The following is an 18,937-nucleotide window of genomic DNA, read 5'->3' as shown; positions in this document are numbered from 1 at the left end:
CGATGAGAACAACTAGACTTGTATGAATTGTTCCAAGGACGCTATTACACACAAACATTTGTCCAATGATATTTAAAAGTTTACTGCATTTTCTTCCTCTGGTCTGGTCAGAAAAGAATTTAAAAGGGAAAAAGTCCGCATTGCAGAGTCATCAGGCTTTCAAATACTTGGAAGCAGATAACCCTAATTGGAATGGACCCATCTCAGCTATTGATTGCATGGTTGTTGTGATTAAAGCTGAAACAATCGCCGCCGTGATAACACTCCATGTTGTGAAATCCTACCTCAGAGGTAGAGTAAACCGCTGTGTGGTGGATTGGCGTAGAGAAGCCTTTAATCAGCCTGAACTATCTGGATGCTGTTTCATCATTCACAGTTACCTGAAGCGGCACACTCCCCACAGACAGTGTTTGTTCTTCGGCGTGCACGCCTGCTCCAGTCTGCTAATGACAACACATTATTGTCCTTGCTCAGGATGCGTTGTGCAGGAACTGCGGACAGGTAGGCAGGGTTAGAAAAGCAGACGGGAACCCTCCCCTGGGTGACTAGTATCTATTCAGCTCTCTCTGTGGCAGCGTTATGTAACAGTAACAGACACAAAAAGCAGCTTGCCGTCTCCATGCAAGTCTGCCAAGAAGCTTTTGTTTGAGCACGTGCTGAAATGCCGGCTCAGGTTGACTCTCACTTCTCAGCTTAATCTTCCTGGAAGATAAACACTACATGATAAACACATTTCACTTTTGCTCTGCCATCTTATTCACAGCTTCTCCTTTAGGCCTCTCTGTTTCTCCACATGGGGCCGACTTAACAAGCTCAACTTCAGCCTCTTGACTAATTGAGGCCTATAAACACAACAATAGCTGCGAAGGAGAAACTTCTGCCCAACTGCATTCTCATGCTTTTCTTAAGTGGCTTCTCCTGCTCGGCAGTGTTGTTTTCTTACTCCTGCTTCCTCTAATGGAAGTGTTAGAAGCTAATGCTCCAGTTCTGCGCTCATCCGAAAGCTTTTAACTGTTGCTGGCTGGCTACTGTGGTGAAAACTCAAAAAAAAAAAAAAAAAAAAGCCGCTTCACTGGTTGCCAAGCCTTTTCAATCTTTACCCTGAGTCACCTCTTTTGCTTGTTGGAAATCTGTACTGCAGTAACCTCTCCTGGAGATGCAGCATGTGGGGGGGCTGTTGCTGCAGCTCACATAACATATTGCTCTTCCGCTGGTTATGTAGTAGCAATGAAGCAAGCAGTGTGTGTGGATTTACAAGCATGAGTTGGGTAATCCAGTGGGCAGAAACGACCCTGCTTTATGGAGTTTAATACTCAGGCAGGCGCTGCCAGACTTTGTTAAGCTTCTCCAGGAACACAGTCAATTGCAAATGTTTTTTAAAGAAGCAGGAACGGTGGAAGGAAACATGCGTGCCTTTTTAGCAGCTTAGTGAGAACCACCACCTCTGTTGAAAGAAGTATGTGAAAATGTGTTACCGACTGCTAAGTGGTCCATCTGTTTCATAAACCTTACCTGTTTGAAGGACTTCCTTTGGTGCTAGAGTTGCAAATGTGTGAGTGAGTTTGTGGGTAACGCAAATTGACTACAACCAAAATGTAGAGCCAACTTGGGCTTAGAAGCCTCGCAGGTCAGCAGTTCAGTCCCAGTGCCTCTGCCTAAACTCTGAAACCTGGTGACCTTTGACGTCGTCTCATTCCTCAATGAGGAATGAAACAGCACTTTGTGAAATTACAGGCATTTCTGTGGCCAGTGAGGTATGACGGGTGAGCATAATGCGTAGTTTTATCAAATAGACGGTTCCTTCTCACTTTTTTAATGAGCAAATCATTAATTATGTTGTTTAATTAAGAATGAATGAAACCCCGTCACCATATGAGTGTATAGACTTATAAAAGGTGCTTTTGTTTGATTTTTTTTTGATTTCCCTTCACATCCAACATCAAAAACATCAAAAATGTGTGCCTCAGAATTCAGAATTTTACACAAAGCTTCTACAAGTAGAGTTTTATCTTAACAAAAGCAGAATAAAGAGCTGCTAATGTGAACTGTGTCTCTGAGGAGCCAGATTTTTTTTTTTTTTTTTATCTCCAAGCTTCTTGTTTTGGCTTTATGGGACAATGTTCATCAGCGTTAATTCTAGCGGTTGCAAGTTCAGTCACCAGGAATCTGCCGAGGATAAAAAGGAGCATTTAGAAGCTCATCAGAGGGGTATTTTCATCTGGGGTGGAGGATACCAATGCAAAGTGAAGAGAGCAGTCGATATTTAACATGCAATCACCAAATGAATGTGAATGTCTCTCTCTCTGTATCTACTCAATGTGCAATTATACAGCTCTTTTTATTTTATTTATTTCTTTGGTAACTGGTAGGCTCAGATTATTGCAGTGTAGTTATTATTGCACAATCTTACTTTGAAGCGAAGCAAAATAAAAAAGTGCACAAGTAAAGTATAAGTTGAGTAAATGCAGTTACTTTCCACCACTAACTGCAGACTTGTGCATAATAGGTCTTAAAATCTCTGCATGACAGCGCATAATAATCTGCCTTTCTCACTGTGGGGAAACCTGGAGCCGTTCTGGATTTGAGTCAGAGTCTGGAAGAGGTTCAGAGGTTTATAAAGTGCCATCTCAGGATGGAAAAGCAGCTTCACCTGATGGCAGTAGAGTAGAAATGTGGTTATTATTCACTTAGATGAATGTGATATGAGTGTGATGTAAGTGTGTGTATGGCGAACAGCTGTGGCATCGGTTATTTCCTCAGAGGAGAGAAGAGCTGTTGATGAATCACATGGATTTTCTACAATCATGACTCAGCACTGGATCTATAGCTCTGCAAGGGCTTTGCAATTAATAAATCAGGCTTTGTGAGATTATATAACAATGCTGGCCTGAAGGATTGTTTCCTGCACTTGTATGAAGCTGCATGTTGTTGCTGCTGCACAACTGAAGAGTGAGATAACATCTTGAGTGAAAGGGTCAGACTACTTCAGCATATTGGATCGATTTATTACTCTGGTAACACACTGGAGGTATACTGAACCCTTTTAAAGTGTCAGGTTTGATTGTCATCAGCTGCTTTTCTCTGGCTTCAAACAGTAGCACAAACTTTTTGTGAGTTTTACACAGCTTCTGCCTTCAGCACAAACTAACGGTCTGTGCTGACAAGACTGGACCTTTTCACCTGAGGAGCACACGATTTATTAAAAATGACACAGCCGACTGCTCAGCCTCATTAACCTCGGCCTCCCCAAGAGCGAGAAAGGAAAGGAGGCATTTGGCCTCACCACAGGACAGATCAAATCTGTCCCAGCATATAATTGAGTGTTGTTTCAGGCAGTGCATTTTATTGCTAAGGATAAATTTCAACTCGGGCCCAAATGCGATTAAAATAATTTTCGGTAATTTGATGATTTGATGTTGCTGACAAGGTAAAGAGGTTTGCACTGATGCTTTTATTATGTTTTTAAAATATGGTCACACCATACAGCATTTATAATTAATACATACACAGTAAACTGACCACAAATGAATATATACACAATCAGTGCGAAGCATTATTGTAAAATTTATATATCATGATCCAGATGATATCTTTTTTAAATGGCTTTATCACATATGTGGCTATTGTTAAGTCAAAGTCACTTTACAAACAAGTTTACTTTCATCTTTCAAATCAGAGAAGCCGATCAAACATGCTCTTTCATCTTGAGTGTTTATTGTGTGTTTAAAAAGGTGAAAGAAATGTCAGAGTTTGCACAATTTTGTTTGAGCTGCCATTGTGTTGAATGTGCATATATTTTGTGCTCAGCTGTGATTGTGACATTGTGCCTTTGCTGCCTCCTGTCCTTTTGTTCTTACATTTGTCCTGTGAAATGTCTGCAGCAGATTAGATAAATAAGTGCAGCGCTGTCAGAGCTCCCGCTGCTTATTTGAGGAAAAAGCCAGAATATAGAATCGTGTGGCGATAACGGAGGCAGATAATAATTTATCTTGCTGTTTTATGCAGGTTTAGCCTCACACAGTAGAGGAGAGGCAGGGGGTTAGTGAGGCGTGATAAGGCAGCCTGTTGCTCACACGCAGGCCCATTTTATTCACTCTCTGAGGCCATGATACAGGTTCACATGATGTTTGTATTTGTTGTGTTAAATGACGAGAGACAGACGGACACCATCAAATGCTTGAATGAAACATGATTTGTGTAAACATGCTTCTTGTCTCTTAACGTCATAAGAATCTTCCAATCAGTGAAGGAAGTTTTAAGAGTCCTTAAGAGGTTGAGTAGAAAACTGAGTAAACACGAGACAGATAACATGGCCTCTAAGTCCCCTGACCTTGTGTGTGTGTGTTGAAATGGCGCCAGAAAGGTTCAGAGGTTTGAATTTTGACAAAGTTGTGTTCAGCGTTCAGAGCAGGCAGATTGGAGCGCCTTAATGATGCTCTGAAGTGGAAATAGATCTTCATCTGGGCTGAAATAATGAATAGTTTGTATTGATTAGTGGTGACAGAAGTGTGATGGAGCAAATTTTCTAAATAGCTGTTTCCATGTTAAATACTAATATCTACTGATTGTCTCTTTTATACCAATGTAAATGGAAAATCTTTGAGTTTGTGACTATTTGCAGATATTACTTTGGGGGTTTGGGAATATTTTTATTGGAATTTTTCATTAATTGAGTTTTAGCTCCTAAATATATGTAAATGGATGATTGCAAAATGAAGTAAAATGATGTAACTTAATGAACAAATAAATGTATTACAGTGACCCAGAAGAAAGATGGTGTGCAATCCCCATTAGAAGGAAAATAGCCTTGTAAATGGCAATTATGAATATATAATGATATTTAATCTTGAGAAACATTGGTTTGTGTTTTTGCAGATGAATAGTTTCTCCAATGCTCTTCATGTTGTGGTCAGAGCAGTATCTTTCCTCTTGAATGCCGTTGTGGTTTTGCCGTCTCTCGTCCTCTGCCTTAAAATTCTGCAGCTTTGTCACAGTGACAATGTGAGTGAGGACAGCGGACTGACTGTAATCTTGCAGCCTTGGTACAGACTGAAACAAAGACACAGTTGATTTTCCCTCTCAACTGAAAACACAGCTCCTGCAAGAAGGAAACATTTTCTAATCTTTTGTGGAGGCATCACAATGCAGAGTAGATGATTTGGTCGAATCTGAGTGTTGATTTCTTTCTTTCCTTTTTTGCTAAAATTGTGATTAAAATCACAACAAAATAATCATTTCCTCTTTTCTGCTGCAGTGGAGCTTAAAGATAAAGGTTAAATAAGTTTCTCTGTCTTTGGCTGTGTTTTGACTGCATTGGTTCCCGTTGCTGTTTGTTTTTCTGCAGCTGTCCTTTCTGTATCCATCTGCTCAGCTAACCCACCTTGCTCTCCTGCATTCCTCTGTGTGGGTAGCTTTAACTGCTCCAAGAGAAAATGAGCAAGTGAGACGTGAAGAGAGGCAATCAGTCTAATATCTGCTCACGAGGTGGTGCGACCCTGTGTCCCTTCTGGAAGAAGGACACAAGAATCCTTCATGTTGTGGAAAGTGGAGGTCACGGCTGCGGATTCATTTATATAATGTGGGGCATGATTGGAACTAATCAGGGAAATGCTTCAGAAAATCCACCATACACGAACATAATCTGTCATCTAATTGAGAGTGGAGAGAGTTTTCCCGGGCCCCCTGCTTGACTTTCCCCGGCTGGTGCCATCACGTTATTCGTCACGCTGTGTGGAAGCGGGCACATTATCTCAGACACTGACCTGTAACATCCTGAGGCGACAGAGAGAAAGATGTGGAGGTGGGCAGTAGAGCGGTCAGCAGTCGGTCAGTGGCACCGACCAGATGGGCAGAAACAGGAGAGTGAGTCTGCTTTTGAGACTGATTCAGTCTGAGTGGGTTCTCTGTAGATGGGTGGTTGTTTCAGACAGTTCCCCTCAGGATGAACTGTAGCTTCAGTCCTGCTGCTGCAAAACAAAACTAACGATGCCATCAGCTTCACTAAATGTATTTAGCAATCTGATGGAGATGCTAAACCATCTTTTTACTGTGTGAATGAAATTAAAATAACCATTTTTTGACAGCTTGCAATGATTAACATTAGCTGCTTATCCAGATTTAATAAATTTAGATATTCTGTTGCCACAAATCAAAAACATGCTTTTAGTTGGAATAGATTTTATCTAGAAGACCAGATATATATATTTTAGGCAATTTTGAGGCAAACTCTCAAAGGTGCTTATGAAAATTAATATTTTTTTCTGCAGGATACATTGTGGCAGAGGTGGCATCTTTTCCTCTCTCTCTACCGAGAGAGTTAGAGATGATTTTCTCTACCTCTCCCCTTTTCTGCAACATTTCAGTCAAACTCTTTGATGCTTCTGCTCTTTGATGGCAGCGAAATCTCAGAGCGAGAGAAAGCACAATGCAACAGTGAAGGAAGTCTGTGCTCATTTACATACAGTACACCAGCCTAGCAAGTTGAAATGCAGATTTCTTGGGTGTAGCCTTTCCTCTATCAGATCTAGTTATTAAATATTAATACTGTGCAGAGTATAAGCTCATCGTCAAGGTATGAGATGTGGGAGGAGGACCAATAGAGCTGAGATTCTGACATGTAGGAGACAAAGCTCTTTGTCAGGATAATGTTTGGACCCACACAGTCTTAGACAAAGGCTCTCTTTCATTTAAGATGGCTCAGTTGCAAAGAATCATGGTGATAGAGCTGCCATACTGTTTATTCCTTTCTTCTAATCCTCCCTCTGTCTGTTCTGTCTCCAGCTCACTCAACAGACACCTTTTTCATTTCACAATTATTTTCCGGCCTTGTAACACCAATCAAATGCAAAAGCAAATTTTATCTGAATCTTCATAAAGCTGTCACTGCAGATGGTGTGACTGGTGTCTGAAATCCTCATATTGTAAAGGAGATGGGTTTTCTTCTGCTGGGATTTGGATCACAAACCAGTTTAGTTCTGCACAAAGAGCTGGGTGTGTCTATAAACACACTCAGATGCAGATTTGTTCACATGGATATAAAATGGCTGAACAGAAAGTCTTGCACAACCCAATTCATCAACGACACAAACTGCCTCCAAAATGACCATAGTATTGGCTTCCTTTTTTATCAAACATCAGCGTTGATTACCTAATAAACTGGTCACTGAGTTTATGACAAGTTTGAAAAGTCAGTTTCTGTTAATGTGTAATATATACAGACATATTAGCTCTGCCTGTGAGAAATTTCTGTCGCGTTCTGTTATTTTTTTAATGGCTATTTTAAAAACATTTAACAAAAGATAAGGCACATCTGCATTTTTTTCCCCTTTAAAATATAAAAAAACAAACAAACAAAGATTGAATTAGGTCTGTCCCAGCGGTCCAGGGGTTTAAAGCATCGACTGCGAACCAGGTCGTCCTCTGTTCCAGACCAGCTGGGAACCCTGACTGCATTCTGTTCCCTATCTGTCTATTTCCACTCGTTTCCTGTCTGATCTCTGTTGTCTGAAAAATGCATAAAATGCCTGAAACAGCCTTAAACCAACAAACAAATACATAAAATACACAACTCACTGAACACTGAACTGCGATTGTGGTTAATATGCTGTTCTAATCAAGGAGGGTTTAATGTTGACCGGGATGATTTGGCTTTAAGGGACCTTCTTGGAAGTTTTGCTCCATCATTAACATTAGCATTAACAGCTGTTTATTTACCAGTCTGGAAAAACCTGTACGCGATTATTCCTTTACTCACCAAGAGCCGTATCCAGTAGTGCAAAGGGCTGCTAGTGTTAGCCCTTGTTTATCACATCCCGGCCCTTGTCACTTAGCGAATTGACTCCAGGCTGCCTTGACGATAGAAACCAATCGTTTCTTAGAGGGCACATTGTAACTTCTTGTCAAAGACAAAGCATTTGGCAAGCAACAATCACCTTATTCTAGGAAGCAACCATGCTGACCAGCAGAGGAACAAATACTGATAGTGCCTTTAAATTGGAGCTGCATAATGCTGTGTGTATTACTTATTTGCTATTAATAATTTTCCTACTCGCAGTGGAGTTATAAATGCTCGGTAAAGGCATTAATGTGTGTAGTCACAGTAAAGAAGCTGACCAAATGTCCTGTATTTAGTCATCCATAGTCTACTGTACTGATCATACTTAAATTAGTCGTTTTTCCTTACAAACCGAACCTTTTTCCTAGAAGCAACACATCAGCATGGAGTCAGTGAGACGTGTGCGGATTGATAGTGTGGTAAGGTAATTAGGGGTTTGCAGTGGATCCAGTTTTATCCGGCTCAGACGCAGATTTCACAAACATCAGAATAGAAGTTGGTGTTGTTTTGAAATGAACACAGGATCCCCTGAATCACTTTCCCCACCCTCTTCCCACCTCCCTGCCCAAGTCCAATCAGAGACCAGCATCCAGTGTGCTGTTTACAAGTCTCATGCTACAGCGACCAGGCAGTAGCCCCTGCTAAAACCCTGCTGCATTGGCGACGCAGGGACAGGGGAGCGAGTGTTTCTCAACATGCAGGAAAAATAAACAACAGCCAAGCCCAACGCAACTGACATGAGTCCTTCCTGACAGCTTTGGAAGTGGAGGAGTTCCTGCTGCTGTCAGCAAGTCACAGTAGCTCTGTAATGCCAGTAATCAAGTGATCATATGCTGTTGAGTGGGAGAGTGGTGGGACTATATATGATGTCTCCTCTGCTGCCCACCTCGTCTGTAAAGAAGCCGAACTATAAGTCCAGCAAGAAAGAAACCTCGTGTCTGGAAAACATTTCTTTCTCCAGGGGTTGTATTGCTTCATGAGGTGTCTGAAATGTCAAAATATAATATCTGAATATTTATTGCAGCCTCTGTGGTCGCTCCGGTTGCTGTTTGGCACAGTTAATAAACCTCGTCCTGTTGAGCCGAACAGCGAAAAAAGCTGTTTTTGATTCTGTTCGTCGGTGAGTTAAAGATGGTGATGTCACCGGGCATGGTACAAGTGGAGCGCTGTAGGAAAATATCAATGGTTAGCATTTAGCAGTAATAAACAGTCATTTAGGGGAAAAGAGGAGCTTCAGTAAAGGTCATTCAGATACTCTCCTGTCATTAAGCTCTGTGCCAGCTCTCAGCTGCTCATCAGAGATATCTGAAAGACTCCATGCAGGATGGTGATGAGAGCTGTCAGGCGTTCCTGCAGGTTTTATAAATGACGCTTTTTTTTTAAAGCAGGTCCACCCACAAAATGTTCACTCTATGTGCAGATTTGGACTACTTCTTCATGGTTTTGGACACAACTCTTCCAGTTAATAGGAACCTTTGTATTGCAGCTCTCGGTGATATTTGTGAGGGAACCTTTTGGTCTGCTTCAACATGAAATGCCTCAGAGTTTTCCCAGTTTGGTGTGGAAGAACTTTACTGACCTCAACCCAATCTAACACTATTTGGGAATAACTGGAGGGTTAACTGCAAGCCAAGCTTTTCTCTATTCAGTTCACTTCCTTGTGTAGAATTTGCAGCAGTTTACCACTCAGGTCAAAACACAGAAAACACACAGAGAAAAAGCAGGTTATGTTGAATTGTGCGTTTGGTGGCCCATCGGTCAACATCCATGGTGAAGCCATATAGAAATTTCTAAAAATTAAGTGAAGCAGATGTGATGGAGGATTCAGAGAAAACAGAAATTCTTAAAAACAGCAGAGTTCACTTCCTAAGATGTGGTTTTATAGCTTCAGCATGCTAATTGATTCTTTGTCACAGAGAGACCACAGATCAGTCAGAACACCGCTGAATTGTTCAGACAGCTTCTGTCCTGACCTTTCTTTTATTTCCTTTTAAACCAAGAGTAAAATGACTGAATCATCCCACTGTTCATATTTCACATCAGGACACAACGTAACAAAAAAAAAAAGACAGATTGGGATGTCAGCACCACACAGGTGGACACGTCATACATGCCATGTACTGCTGATAGCTGAAAGATGCTGATGACAGGCTTGTTATCTCATGTACTGACGATAAGTATGTTGTCAAGCGTGTTATTCCTCAGGACCTGATCGGGAATGAAAAACAACATTACAGTTTAGTCTGTCCATACTAATATCAACAATTCTGTGTTACTAACTACAAACTCATAGTTTGCTGATCCTCAGAAGGCGTTAGAGAGAACATGTATGTGCATGTGTTTGTATCAGAAGCTGAATTAGTTCCGTTTGGACCAAAAGTAGTGGACTGCAGGCTGCAGACATTACTGTTGTTGCTGGTACAGCTAAATAAAACACGTTGTGAGACAGCCACTGTGTTGAGCTCTTGAAAGCAAAGGCTGGAAAATGACAACTCTTGGTTTGTGGGTGAAATGATTTTCTGTCACTTGGGCTAGTTAGCAACGTATTTTGAACCCAATCCTCTTGGTTTCCTCACTGCACCACAACGTCTGCTGCCCAGAAGCCAAGGTTACATCAGGTCCACCCCAGCTGAGGCAGCAATATCCTCTGATGAGCAGTTTTTAGCCCTTTGCCGCTGTTGCATTAACGCCTTCTCATGCAGTGATGGAGCCTCAGGGTGTCAAGGTCTGTCAGATTACAAACCCAGTCTCGGGTTCTTCCTTCTACACCACTCAGCCCCTTTCTTTTTTTGGGCAGTTCTTGGAGCTCTTATGCCGACGACTCCATCTTGTGTCCCGTGTCTCATCCCTCTAAATCCCACACTCGCAATCCCCTCACTTCGCTCTCTGTCTCCTGCTAATCCATCTCGTCCCTCCTAACACAAGCTGCTGCTCATCCCGCCGCCCCTGTTCACTCTTCATTATCATCTTATAGCTGATGTAACCTCACCGGGGTGAATTATCTTCCACATTCATTCCACGTCATTTTCTTTCCCATGCATTAAACTGAAACTGGTGACGTTTATATGTACGCCTTGTGTGCTGGCTTTTTAATACATATATCCAGATTCAGCTTTATTAAAGAAGCTGCCAGTGTCAGAACTATGTGAATGGATTAGGTGACACTTTTATGGTTATTGTTGTCACAGCAGTGGTTGGGGAAAAAAATGTTTTCTTACTGTTTTACAGAGCACTTGATGTTCTGCTGCTTTGTTTTGCTGCATGCCAGAGCTTTTAGGCACAAAACACCATGTGCTGTTTTGGAAAACCATGATGTTCCTTTTCATTTGTCTTCATTCTCACTGGTTAGTTGTTGGACTATATGTTTGGATTTGAACTGACTGCAGTGGGAGTGTCGGTAGAATGTCTTGGAATCAGTTGAACTGTCCTCATATGTTCATGTGCAAAATTCAAATTTGCATCTGACAAATTGATTTTTTTTTTTTTTATATTTAATCTCTGCCATATAAAATTTTGGTCAATAGTTTCTTACAGCTCCTTTCTGCCCCCCTCAGGTCAGCCAAGGAAATGTCCCAGGTGTGGAAAGTGCCTCTCTGGCCATGGACACAGAGGAGGGTGTGGAGGTGGTGTGGAACGAGGTGCTCTTCCTGGACAAGAAGGTCTTTAAAGCACAGGAGGTAAAATGGCTCCTCCTATCCAAAACCAAAAGAGGCTGTATTCACATATTTTCTCTTCATTTTGAAGCTGAGTTGACGCAGACAACACAGTACTTATATTCCAGAATGACTGAGGTTTCTCCATGTGGTGTTATTTATTGACCATTATTGCCCAGTTGGTCTTTGCTTAGATGGTTTACCTGCAGTCATTCTCATGTGATGGCAATCTTGCTAGAGAGAGAAATCCAGTTTAATATAATAGAGAACAATTTCAACAGCTTCTCACTGCTTTCTAATTTTTCATGACCTTTATTTAAATGCTCAACCTAAACCTGTATGCAAAATATCGTATCACTCTCTCTCGTGTAAACTGCCACCAGGTATTCAATGATTTCATGATTGTTTTTCTTCTTATTCATATGTACTTTTCTTAATTAAATCTTTGATAAAAAAAAAAATCCATCACAAGGTGTTGAGTTAATTCTAGCAGACTAATGAGATGAACACATATTGACTAAAGAAAATTTTTAGTATTTTTTCTAAAAATGGATTTAACCAGTTATCCATCTAAACTGCTGATGGCGTAACTTTAACTGTATTGGTAAAGACCCGATGGGGTCTGTGAGGTTATGAAGATGTGAACCAGTTTGGACGTATGTTTTCTAGGAGAAGATCAAGGAGATGTTTGAAAACCTGATGCAGGTGGAGCACCCGAACATTGTTAAGTTCCACAAGTACTGGCTAGACATGAAGGAGAGCCAAGCCAGGGTGAGATGTCTTCTTTTTTTTAACTTTTGTTTTTCCACACACACTGGGACACACGTGTGAATGAACTGCGGTTCCCTTCTCCATCTCCACAGGTTATATTCATCACAGAATACATGTCGTCGGGAAGCCTCAAGCAATTTCTGAAGAAAACTAAGAAGAACCACAAGACTATGAATGTGAAGGTCAGTGTTTTAAACTGCGCTGAAACTTTTACTCATTGTCTGTCTGGTGTGTGGTGGTGACACAGTGCTGCAGTGCAATCGCTATTCAGATCCATATTTCCTGCATGATTAGAGGTTATGTAACTGGATGCCCTGGTGGCTCAGTTTTCCCAGACACGCAGTATTTGATCTATATTATTTTTGAAATTTAGTTAGTTGGAAACCTGGAGTTTATCCAGCATCTTAGGTTTTTCTTTTAAACTGTGCTATGAATAAATTTTCAAATTTGATAATTCAATGCCAAAAATATATTTTTAAAGTGTTGTACATATAGCATTGCCCTATATCCTTTAATCCCTGAGAATGAAGGAGAGTTAATGCACTTTAATGTATTACAGGAACTGAAACGTTTTTATGTGAGCTGCAGAAATACTTTAGAGAAATTCATGCTGTTTTCTGTAATTTAGGCCTGGAAAAGATGGTGCACTCAGATTCTCTCTGCACTCAGGTACTGACTGATTTATTCCACACAATTTTAACATTAATTAAATGTGTTACTATAGCCCGAGCTATTAACACAATGTTTAATCGATTAATTGCAGCTATCTACACTCTTGTGACCCACCAATAATCCATGGAAACCTGACATGTGACACCATTTTCATCCAGCACAATGGGCTCATCAAGATTGGCTCAGGTCTGCTCCCAGCAGGGCTTTATCTGTTACTACAACCAGCTGTGACCACCGATATGTTATCTCACACTGTGGATTTTTGGATTTACCTATATAATCTCTTCAGTTTTACAAAACTGAATAAATATTTCAATTATGCTTAATTTTCTTTTCACAGTGTGGCATCGGCTATTTGTTAATGGTAAGAAATAATATAAGATCATTTTGTTGTAGTTACATGTGTCATATCAATCTACACAATCTTATCTATCTACATTATCTGTTTTCTTTTTGACCAGTGTTTCCAGATGCCAGTGTCCATGGTAAAGGGAGGCAACATCGTGACGAGCAGAGGAATCTTCATTTTTTCGCTCCAGAATATGGAGGCGAGTGTACTGGAGCAAAGATTGTGTGTTGTTTTCCACAGCTTGGTTCTATCGTCATGCATACTTAGCTGAAGCATTTACCCCAAAATTGAATCCAAGCCATTACTTACAGTTTAACATCACTGCACATCCATTTTTCTGTAAGAATGCTCTGTAGAAATTGTTTGTAAAGCAAGTCAGCAGAGTTTTTCAGCAGATGACTGTGTAGCATAATGAGCTAAATCTAGAAATCATTGGACTCACAGTACAATTGATGGGCCACTTAGTCTCCTAAACACGTGGCTGGAATCATCAATCTATTTACAGATGGTCTGTGCTGCTTTTTGAACAGATAGATCAGTTAATTCTTTGTTTATAATAAACGGTTTACCTCATTCAATTATTTTTAATAATTAAGGGATTTTTGATTTTATGATGTTTGACTCTTCTCCTCCAGTGACCCAATGAAATATAGCAACACATTTTTTTTTCTTGACCTTTTCTATTTTCTTGTTGGTATTTTTAATTCTTCTCCTCTTTACTTCTCTATCTCTAGCTGGTGAAGATGATTATGCCATAGACATTTTCTCCTTCGGCATTTGTGCTCTGGAGGTGAGAGAAAGAGAAAGAGATAGTTGTCGTAAGAATCCCATCGGTGTGTTCATGTGTGCGTGTTGACAGATTATTTGTACTTCTAGATGGCTGTTCTGGAGATCCAGGCAAATGGAGATACAGCTGTGTCCAAGGAGGCCATCGTCAATGCAGGTCAATCTCTGGAGGACCCTCTCATGAGAGTGAGTGTCAAAAATACTTGTCCTAAATATACACCAGTGCAACCTAGGAAACAGAGAAAGAGACAAACCATCCCACTCTTCATCAACACTTGGCTACACAATCTGAGTTATTTCTACGTTTACAGTATATCAAAACATCTTACGCGCACTGTGAACACGTTTCACTAAAACATGAACGAATGAATCCTGAGCACAGACAGTTGGTTGTTAAACTGGGCCACGGTGGGCACTCATGTAAGTGTTGGTCTCAGCATCTGGTTGCTTTCCACAGGAGTTCACGCAGTCTTGTTTGCGACATGAAGCCAAACTCCGTCCTACAGCTCATGACCTCCTGTTCCACAGAGTCTTGTTCGAGGTCCATTCCCTTAAACTGCTCGCCGCGCACTGCCTCATCAATAACCAGTGTGAGTTTCTCACCTTCAGCTTTCACTCTCATCTTTTAGAGATGGTTGCACGATTCAGATCAGTATGGTTGTGAAATATGAATAATTATCCCTGAACCTCTGTTACACCAACAGACCTGCTTCCCGAGAACTGCGTGGAGGAGAAAACTAAGTCCTTTGACCCCAGCGCTGTCATGGCAGAGATTAAACATGAGGGCAGACAGGGAGTTCAGCTCAAGTAAAATCAGATAACCTGCATCTTGTATCTTTGGTTGCTTGTGGATATCTCATACGCATCAAGCATAACCACGACTGCGTTTTTCATATTTCATAGATATTCTCATGTGTCTCCTTTGGAACTTGACAAGTTTCTGGAGGATGTCAAGTAGGTGATTTTATGACACTTGGATTGCTTTGTACGTGTAATTACTTCATTTTGTGGCAGCAGCATCAAATTAAACACATTATCCTTTCCTTTTCCTCAGGAATGGGATTTATCCGTTAATGAACTTCGCTTCATCGCGGCCTCATCCAGTCCCCCGTGCGCTCTCGTTGTCTCAGGAGCAAGTTGAGACAGTTAAGACGCCAACTCCCGAACCGCAAGAAACAGAAACAAGGAAGGTCAGCCCTTTAGACATTACCACGTACAATCTGGGTGACTTTACAGAGAAAACATGCTTATGACGAAACACATGAAGAAAACAGTACATGTGAAGCTGAGAGTGTAAAAGGAGGATATGTTTACACTCTATTTTCTGCAATACGGCAAAGATGGCAGTATGTGCTCACGCTAGGAAAAATCTTTTTATTGGTACCAGTTGAACAATATTTTTTGTCAATACATTTTCCATTACAGTGTTTTCCATGTCAGAACTTCTTATGTTGTTGTCTGCTTTGCTTGCACGAGCTTTCGTGCATATTTATTTATTATCCTTTTTTTTTTTTCTGCTGATGTTGTAGGTCATTCAGATGCACTGTAATCTGGAATCAAACGAAGAAGGGACCAAAACTCATGTGAGTGAAATTGTATTACAGGTACTTTGCCCATTTCAGTATAAACACATTTGTTGGGCCATTTAATGATCAAGCATATTGATATTTTTAAACCTATTAACCTTGTTCTGGCAGCTCTGTACTCACCAGGTGCATTTATGTTACAAGTTCAACACAAATGAAGCCTTATTTAAAATTGACTTTGTACTTTCTCCCCAGCTTTCTTTGTTTCTGAAGATGGATGACAAACTTCACAGACAGCTTAGTTGTGACATCCTTCCAAGTAAGTCAACTGCTGCTGCACCTGTTATAAGGCTTTCGTGATTTAATATTTTTGTTACTGTCAAAGTCTAAACACCTAAAAGACTGACATCAGTTTAGACTCTCAGCCCAAAGCCTACTGGTTCCTACTGAATTTGTAAATCTTTAAATGATGTTCATGAATACTTAGATTTTTAAAACTCAAAAATGAACTTTTTAAGCACTTAAAAAACAGCTGGGTACTGTAATTTTTTGCCATGTCTGTGGGAAGGAAAGAACATGTGATAACGTGGAACCATGTGGTTCAGAGATTTTTATACTGAGTGAATTGAGGACAGAGGAATAAGATAAATCAGGCTAAATGAGCAATACTCTCCAACTATATGCTTTAAAAATTGACATTGTGCATCCTTTGTAGGCTTATTCTTATTACAGGTTACTGTTTTGTAATTGAAATATTTAATGTGAAACTTTCAGCTGAGACCTCCAAAGACCTTGCCAGTGAACTTGTTCACTACGCCTTCATAAATGAGGTAAATAAGAAAGTGTCCTTAATTTTGCCTTTGATCATCAACAGTGGATAAATGATTGAAATTAATCGATTTTTTTTTTGTTTTTTAAACAACTCGCATGAAGTAATGCTGGCATTTCATGCTGAGTCTTGAAAATTTCACACTTAACAGTCTTGTGGTTTTGGTACAGGAGGACAGTGAGAAGGTGGCGGGGTTCCTGGAGGACGCCATCTGCCGACACCGAGTCCGAGCACTCGCCTCTGGGAGCACACAGTGAGGAGTGGTCACAACAGCAGCTGGCCCAGACAGAGGGGCCTGGGACATTGACCACATGGATCAAAAAAGGGAGAGGGCAGCAGGCGGGATCAGACAGCTGGGAACAGAGGGGAGTGGAGGGGGCTGACCCAGCTGGGGGTAAAACGGGGACTCATACAGAAGGATGCTGGCTGTGGTCAGCCAGTAAATCATCCCAGACAGAAGGAGGAATCGCTAGCAGTGAGAGGAACCAAAAGCACCTCTGGTTTGAGGACCGGAGGCATCATGGCTGTGTTTAGCACTCCCACAAAGCAGTGGAAGATTGACAAACCCCCTGCCTAAAAGGGCTATCATGCCTTAAGATATCTTGACAACTTTTCCATAATGCCACTAACCAGAGTAAATTTGTTTTCCTTACAAATGCAGCAGCTGTGTTTTCAGAAGGACGTTCTTTTGCTCATAAGCCTCGGTTTGCACTCCATAGTCCACTTAGATCAGTGAAAACTCGCTCTCCGTCCTTTCCTAACCAGATCCTTCACTTTATTACTGTTTTAGGAATTCCATATTCCATCCAACATGCACTGTTATATTGCATTCACCTGACTTATTTATTTCTGTTCAACTGTGAACAAATGAGGTGTTGCACAAGCCTCTTCTTTATTTTTGTTTTGTTTTTATACAGAGTTAACACACCTCACAGCACTCTTGGGTTAAAGTTTATTTTTGCCAGAGATAAACACACCACGCCTAAATGTAGTGATGAGCAATGATGGAATAATGCCTCTCTTATATCCTGTAGTGCTCTTAAGGGTTTTCCCTGCGGAAGTGTTCTGAAAGCCAAAGACTTGCAAAGTGCCTGATATGGCAATGTACTTTGGACAAAGTTTTACAGTGAAATTTTACCCAATTTAGCAATCTGGAGTTTAATTTACTAGAGCTGATTTTAATGGTTTAAACCTATGGATTCAGACTAGTTCCAATCTCTTGTTATGAACTCAAAGTTAGTCTGTGTGAATATTAAAATAAACTTACCTCGGGGTAATGGAAGCTCCATTAAGAGCTGCAGCTACTCTATATTATATAAATGGATTTGATGGTAAAGCTCTCAGATGCAGCTTGTATTAGTTTGGGAAGAATTTAAAAAAAGGAATACATCACAGGAAGCCTGTGATTTAAAAGCATAATCTTATGTAAATTGGAGTAATGTGACTGTTGGCGACGTGATCTCAACTCTTATCAGTAAAAATGCCATTATGTTGATAAATGTTGATGCTAAACCTGTTTTTGCTGTTTTCCCAAAACTATCTGAGGACATCTTTCTCAGGCTCAGTTATCTTTGTAAATGTGTTCAGAGGTATTTCAAAGGCAAAATCTCACCAAATTTTCTGAAGACTTAATGTGTACATATTTTGCCACATCTGCAATCGATAAATAGAGCTATTATGGACAAGCATTTCGCAGCCTCCAAGCAGATTCCCATGGACTGCTGAGGCTAAAGCACGATCTCTGATAGGATGAAGGGAATATTTTTTGCTTTGAACACATTCATTTGCCAGAAGTTCATCTTATTTCAGACAATATTAGACTGACCCTTGGAATTGATTACACTGCAGCCCACACAAACAGAAAATGAAAATTCATCCTTTCAGCTCTGCTGTTTTTGTTTTTTTTTTTCAGACTACCATTTGAGTGGCTTTTTCATTAACAAAACTGGACAAATAAAAAAAATAATCAAATGTCCGCTCAGTACTCAGCAGTATACTCCTGTTTGTCAGACTCACCTAGCTCTGCTTCATTTGTTTCCTGGGTGTGTAAAATTGAGGTTTCATAGGTTACACTGCTGTATAGTCATTGCTTAAAGTGCTTACTTACTATACTCTGTATCAAGCCTTTTTATCAATGTGTCTCTGAAGACAGGAACCCGGAATTATCCCAGATATTCACCTACTATAGGCTGTGGTGTACATATTTGTTTGTGGCTATTAAAAGGGTTTACTTTACAGAATTTCAATGCAAAGCAGTGCCACTGTTGCTCTCATTTGATCTAGTGACCTGCATGTCTTAATAACCTGCAACAATTTTGAACTTTGCATTTTGCTTTTGTCAGTCACAGTTTAGTTACGGATGGGGACTTGACCAAGAAAATGAATGTTTAGACTGTACAAAAAAAAAAAAAAAAAAACAAACCCAAACATCTATATCAGTCTTACTTTATGTCAGATATTTTCCCCCGTGACTGTTGAATGAAACTTGCTTTTGGATGTGTTCCAATTAAACCTTTG

At 40.5% G+C, this 18,937-nt stretch overlaps 1 protein-coding gene across 1 annotated transcript in view; it reads left to right on the top strand.

Annotated features, from left to right (window-relative positions):
* Positions 1-18,886, top strand: part of nrbp2b (nuclear receptor binding protein 2b) — a 28,371-nt gene extending 9,485 nt beyond the window's left edge. The window contains exons 2-18 of the mRNA XM_029528694.1: positions 11,389-11,511; positions 12,157-12,258; positions 12,351-12,440; positions 12,887-12,927; positions 13,022-13,116; positions 13,271-13,294; positions 13,392-13,478; positions 14,014-14,069; positions 14,156-14,251; positions 14,523-14,655; positions 14,770-14,872; positions 14,969-15,019; positions 15,120-15,255; positions 15,595-15,648; positions 15,847-15,910; positions 16,366-16,421; positions 16,591-18,886. Of these exons, the coding sequence (XP_029384554.1) occupies positions 11,389-11,511; positions 12,157-12,258; positions 12,351-12,440; positions 12,887-12,927; positions 13,022-13,116; positions 13,271-13,294; positions 13,392-13,478; positions 14,014-14,069; positions 14,156-14,251; positions 14,523-14,655; positions 14,770-14,872; positions 14,969-15,019; positions 15,120-15,255; positions 15,595-15,648; positions 15,847-15,910; positions 16,366-16,421; positions 16,591-16,677 (1,398 nt within the window). The 3' untranslated portion in view covers positions 16,678-18,886. The remainder of the gene's footprint in view (positions 1-11,388; positions 11,512-12,156; positions 12,259-12,350; positions 12,441-12,886; positions 12,928-13,021; positions 13,117-13,270; positions 13,295-13,391; positions 13,479-14,013; positions 14,070-14,155; positions 14,252-14,522; positions 14,656-14,769; positions 14,873-14,968; positions 15,020-15,119; positions 15,256-15,594; positions 15,649-15,846; positions 15,911-16,365; positions 16,422-16,590) is intronic.
* The last annotated feature ends 51 nt before the right edge of the window (positions 18,887-18,937 follow it).

Source organism: Echeneis naucrates, chromosome 20, assembly GCF_900963305.1.
Source record: "Echeneis naucrates chromosome 20, fEcheNa1.1, whole genome shotgun sequence".
Taxonomy (NCBI): Eukaryota; Metazoa; Chordata; class Actinopteri; order Carangiformes; family Echeneidae; genus Echeneis; species Echeneis naucrates.
This window is presented reverse-complemented; position numbering and strand designations above follow the sequence as displayed.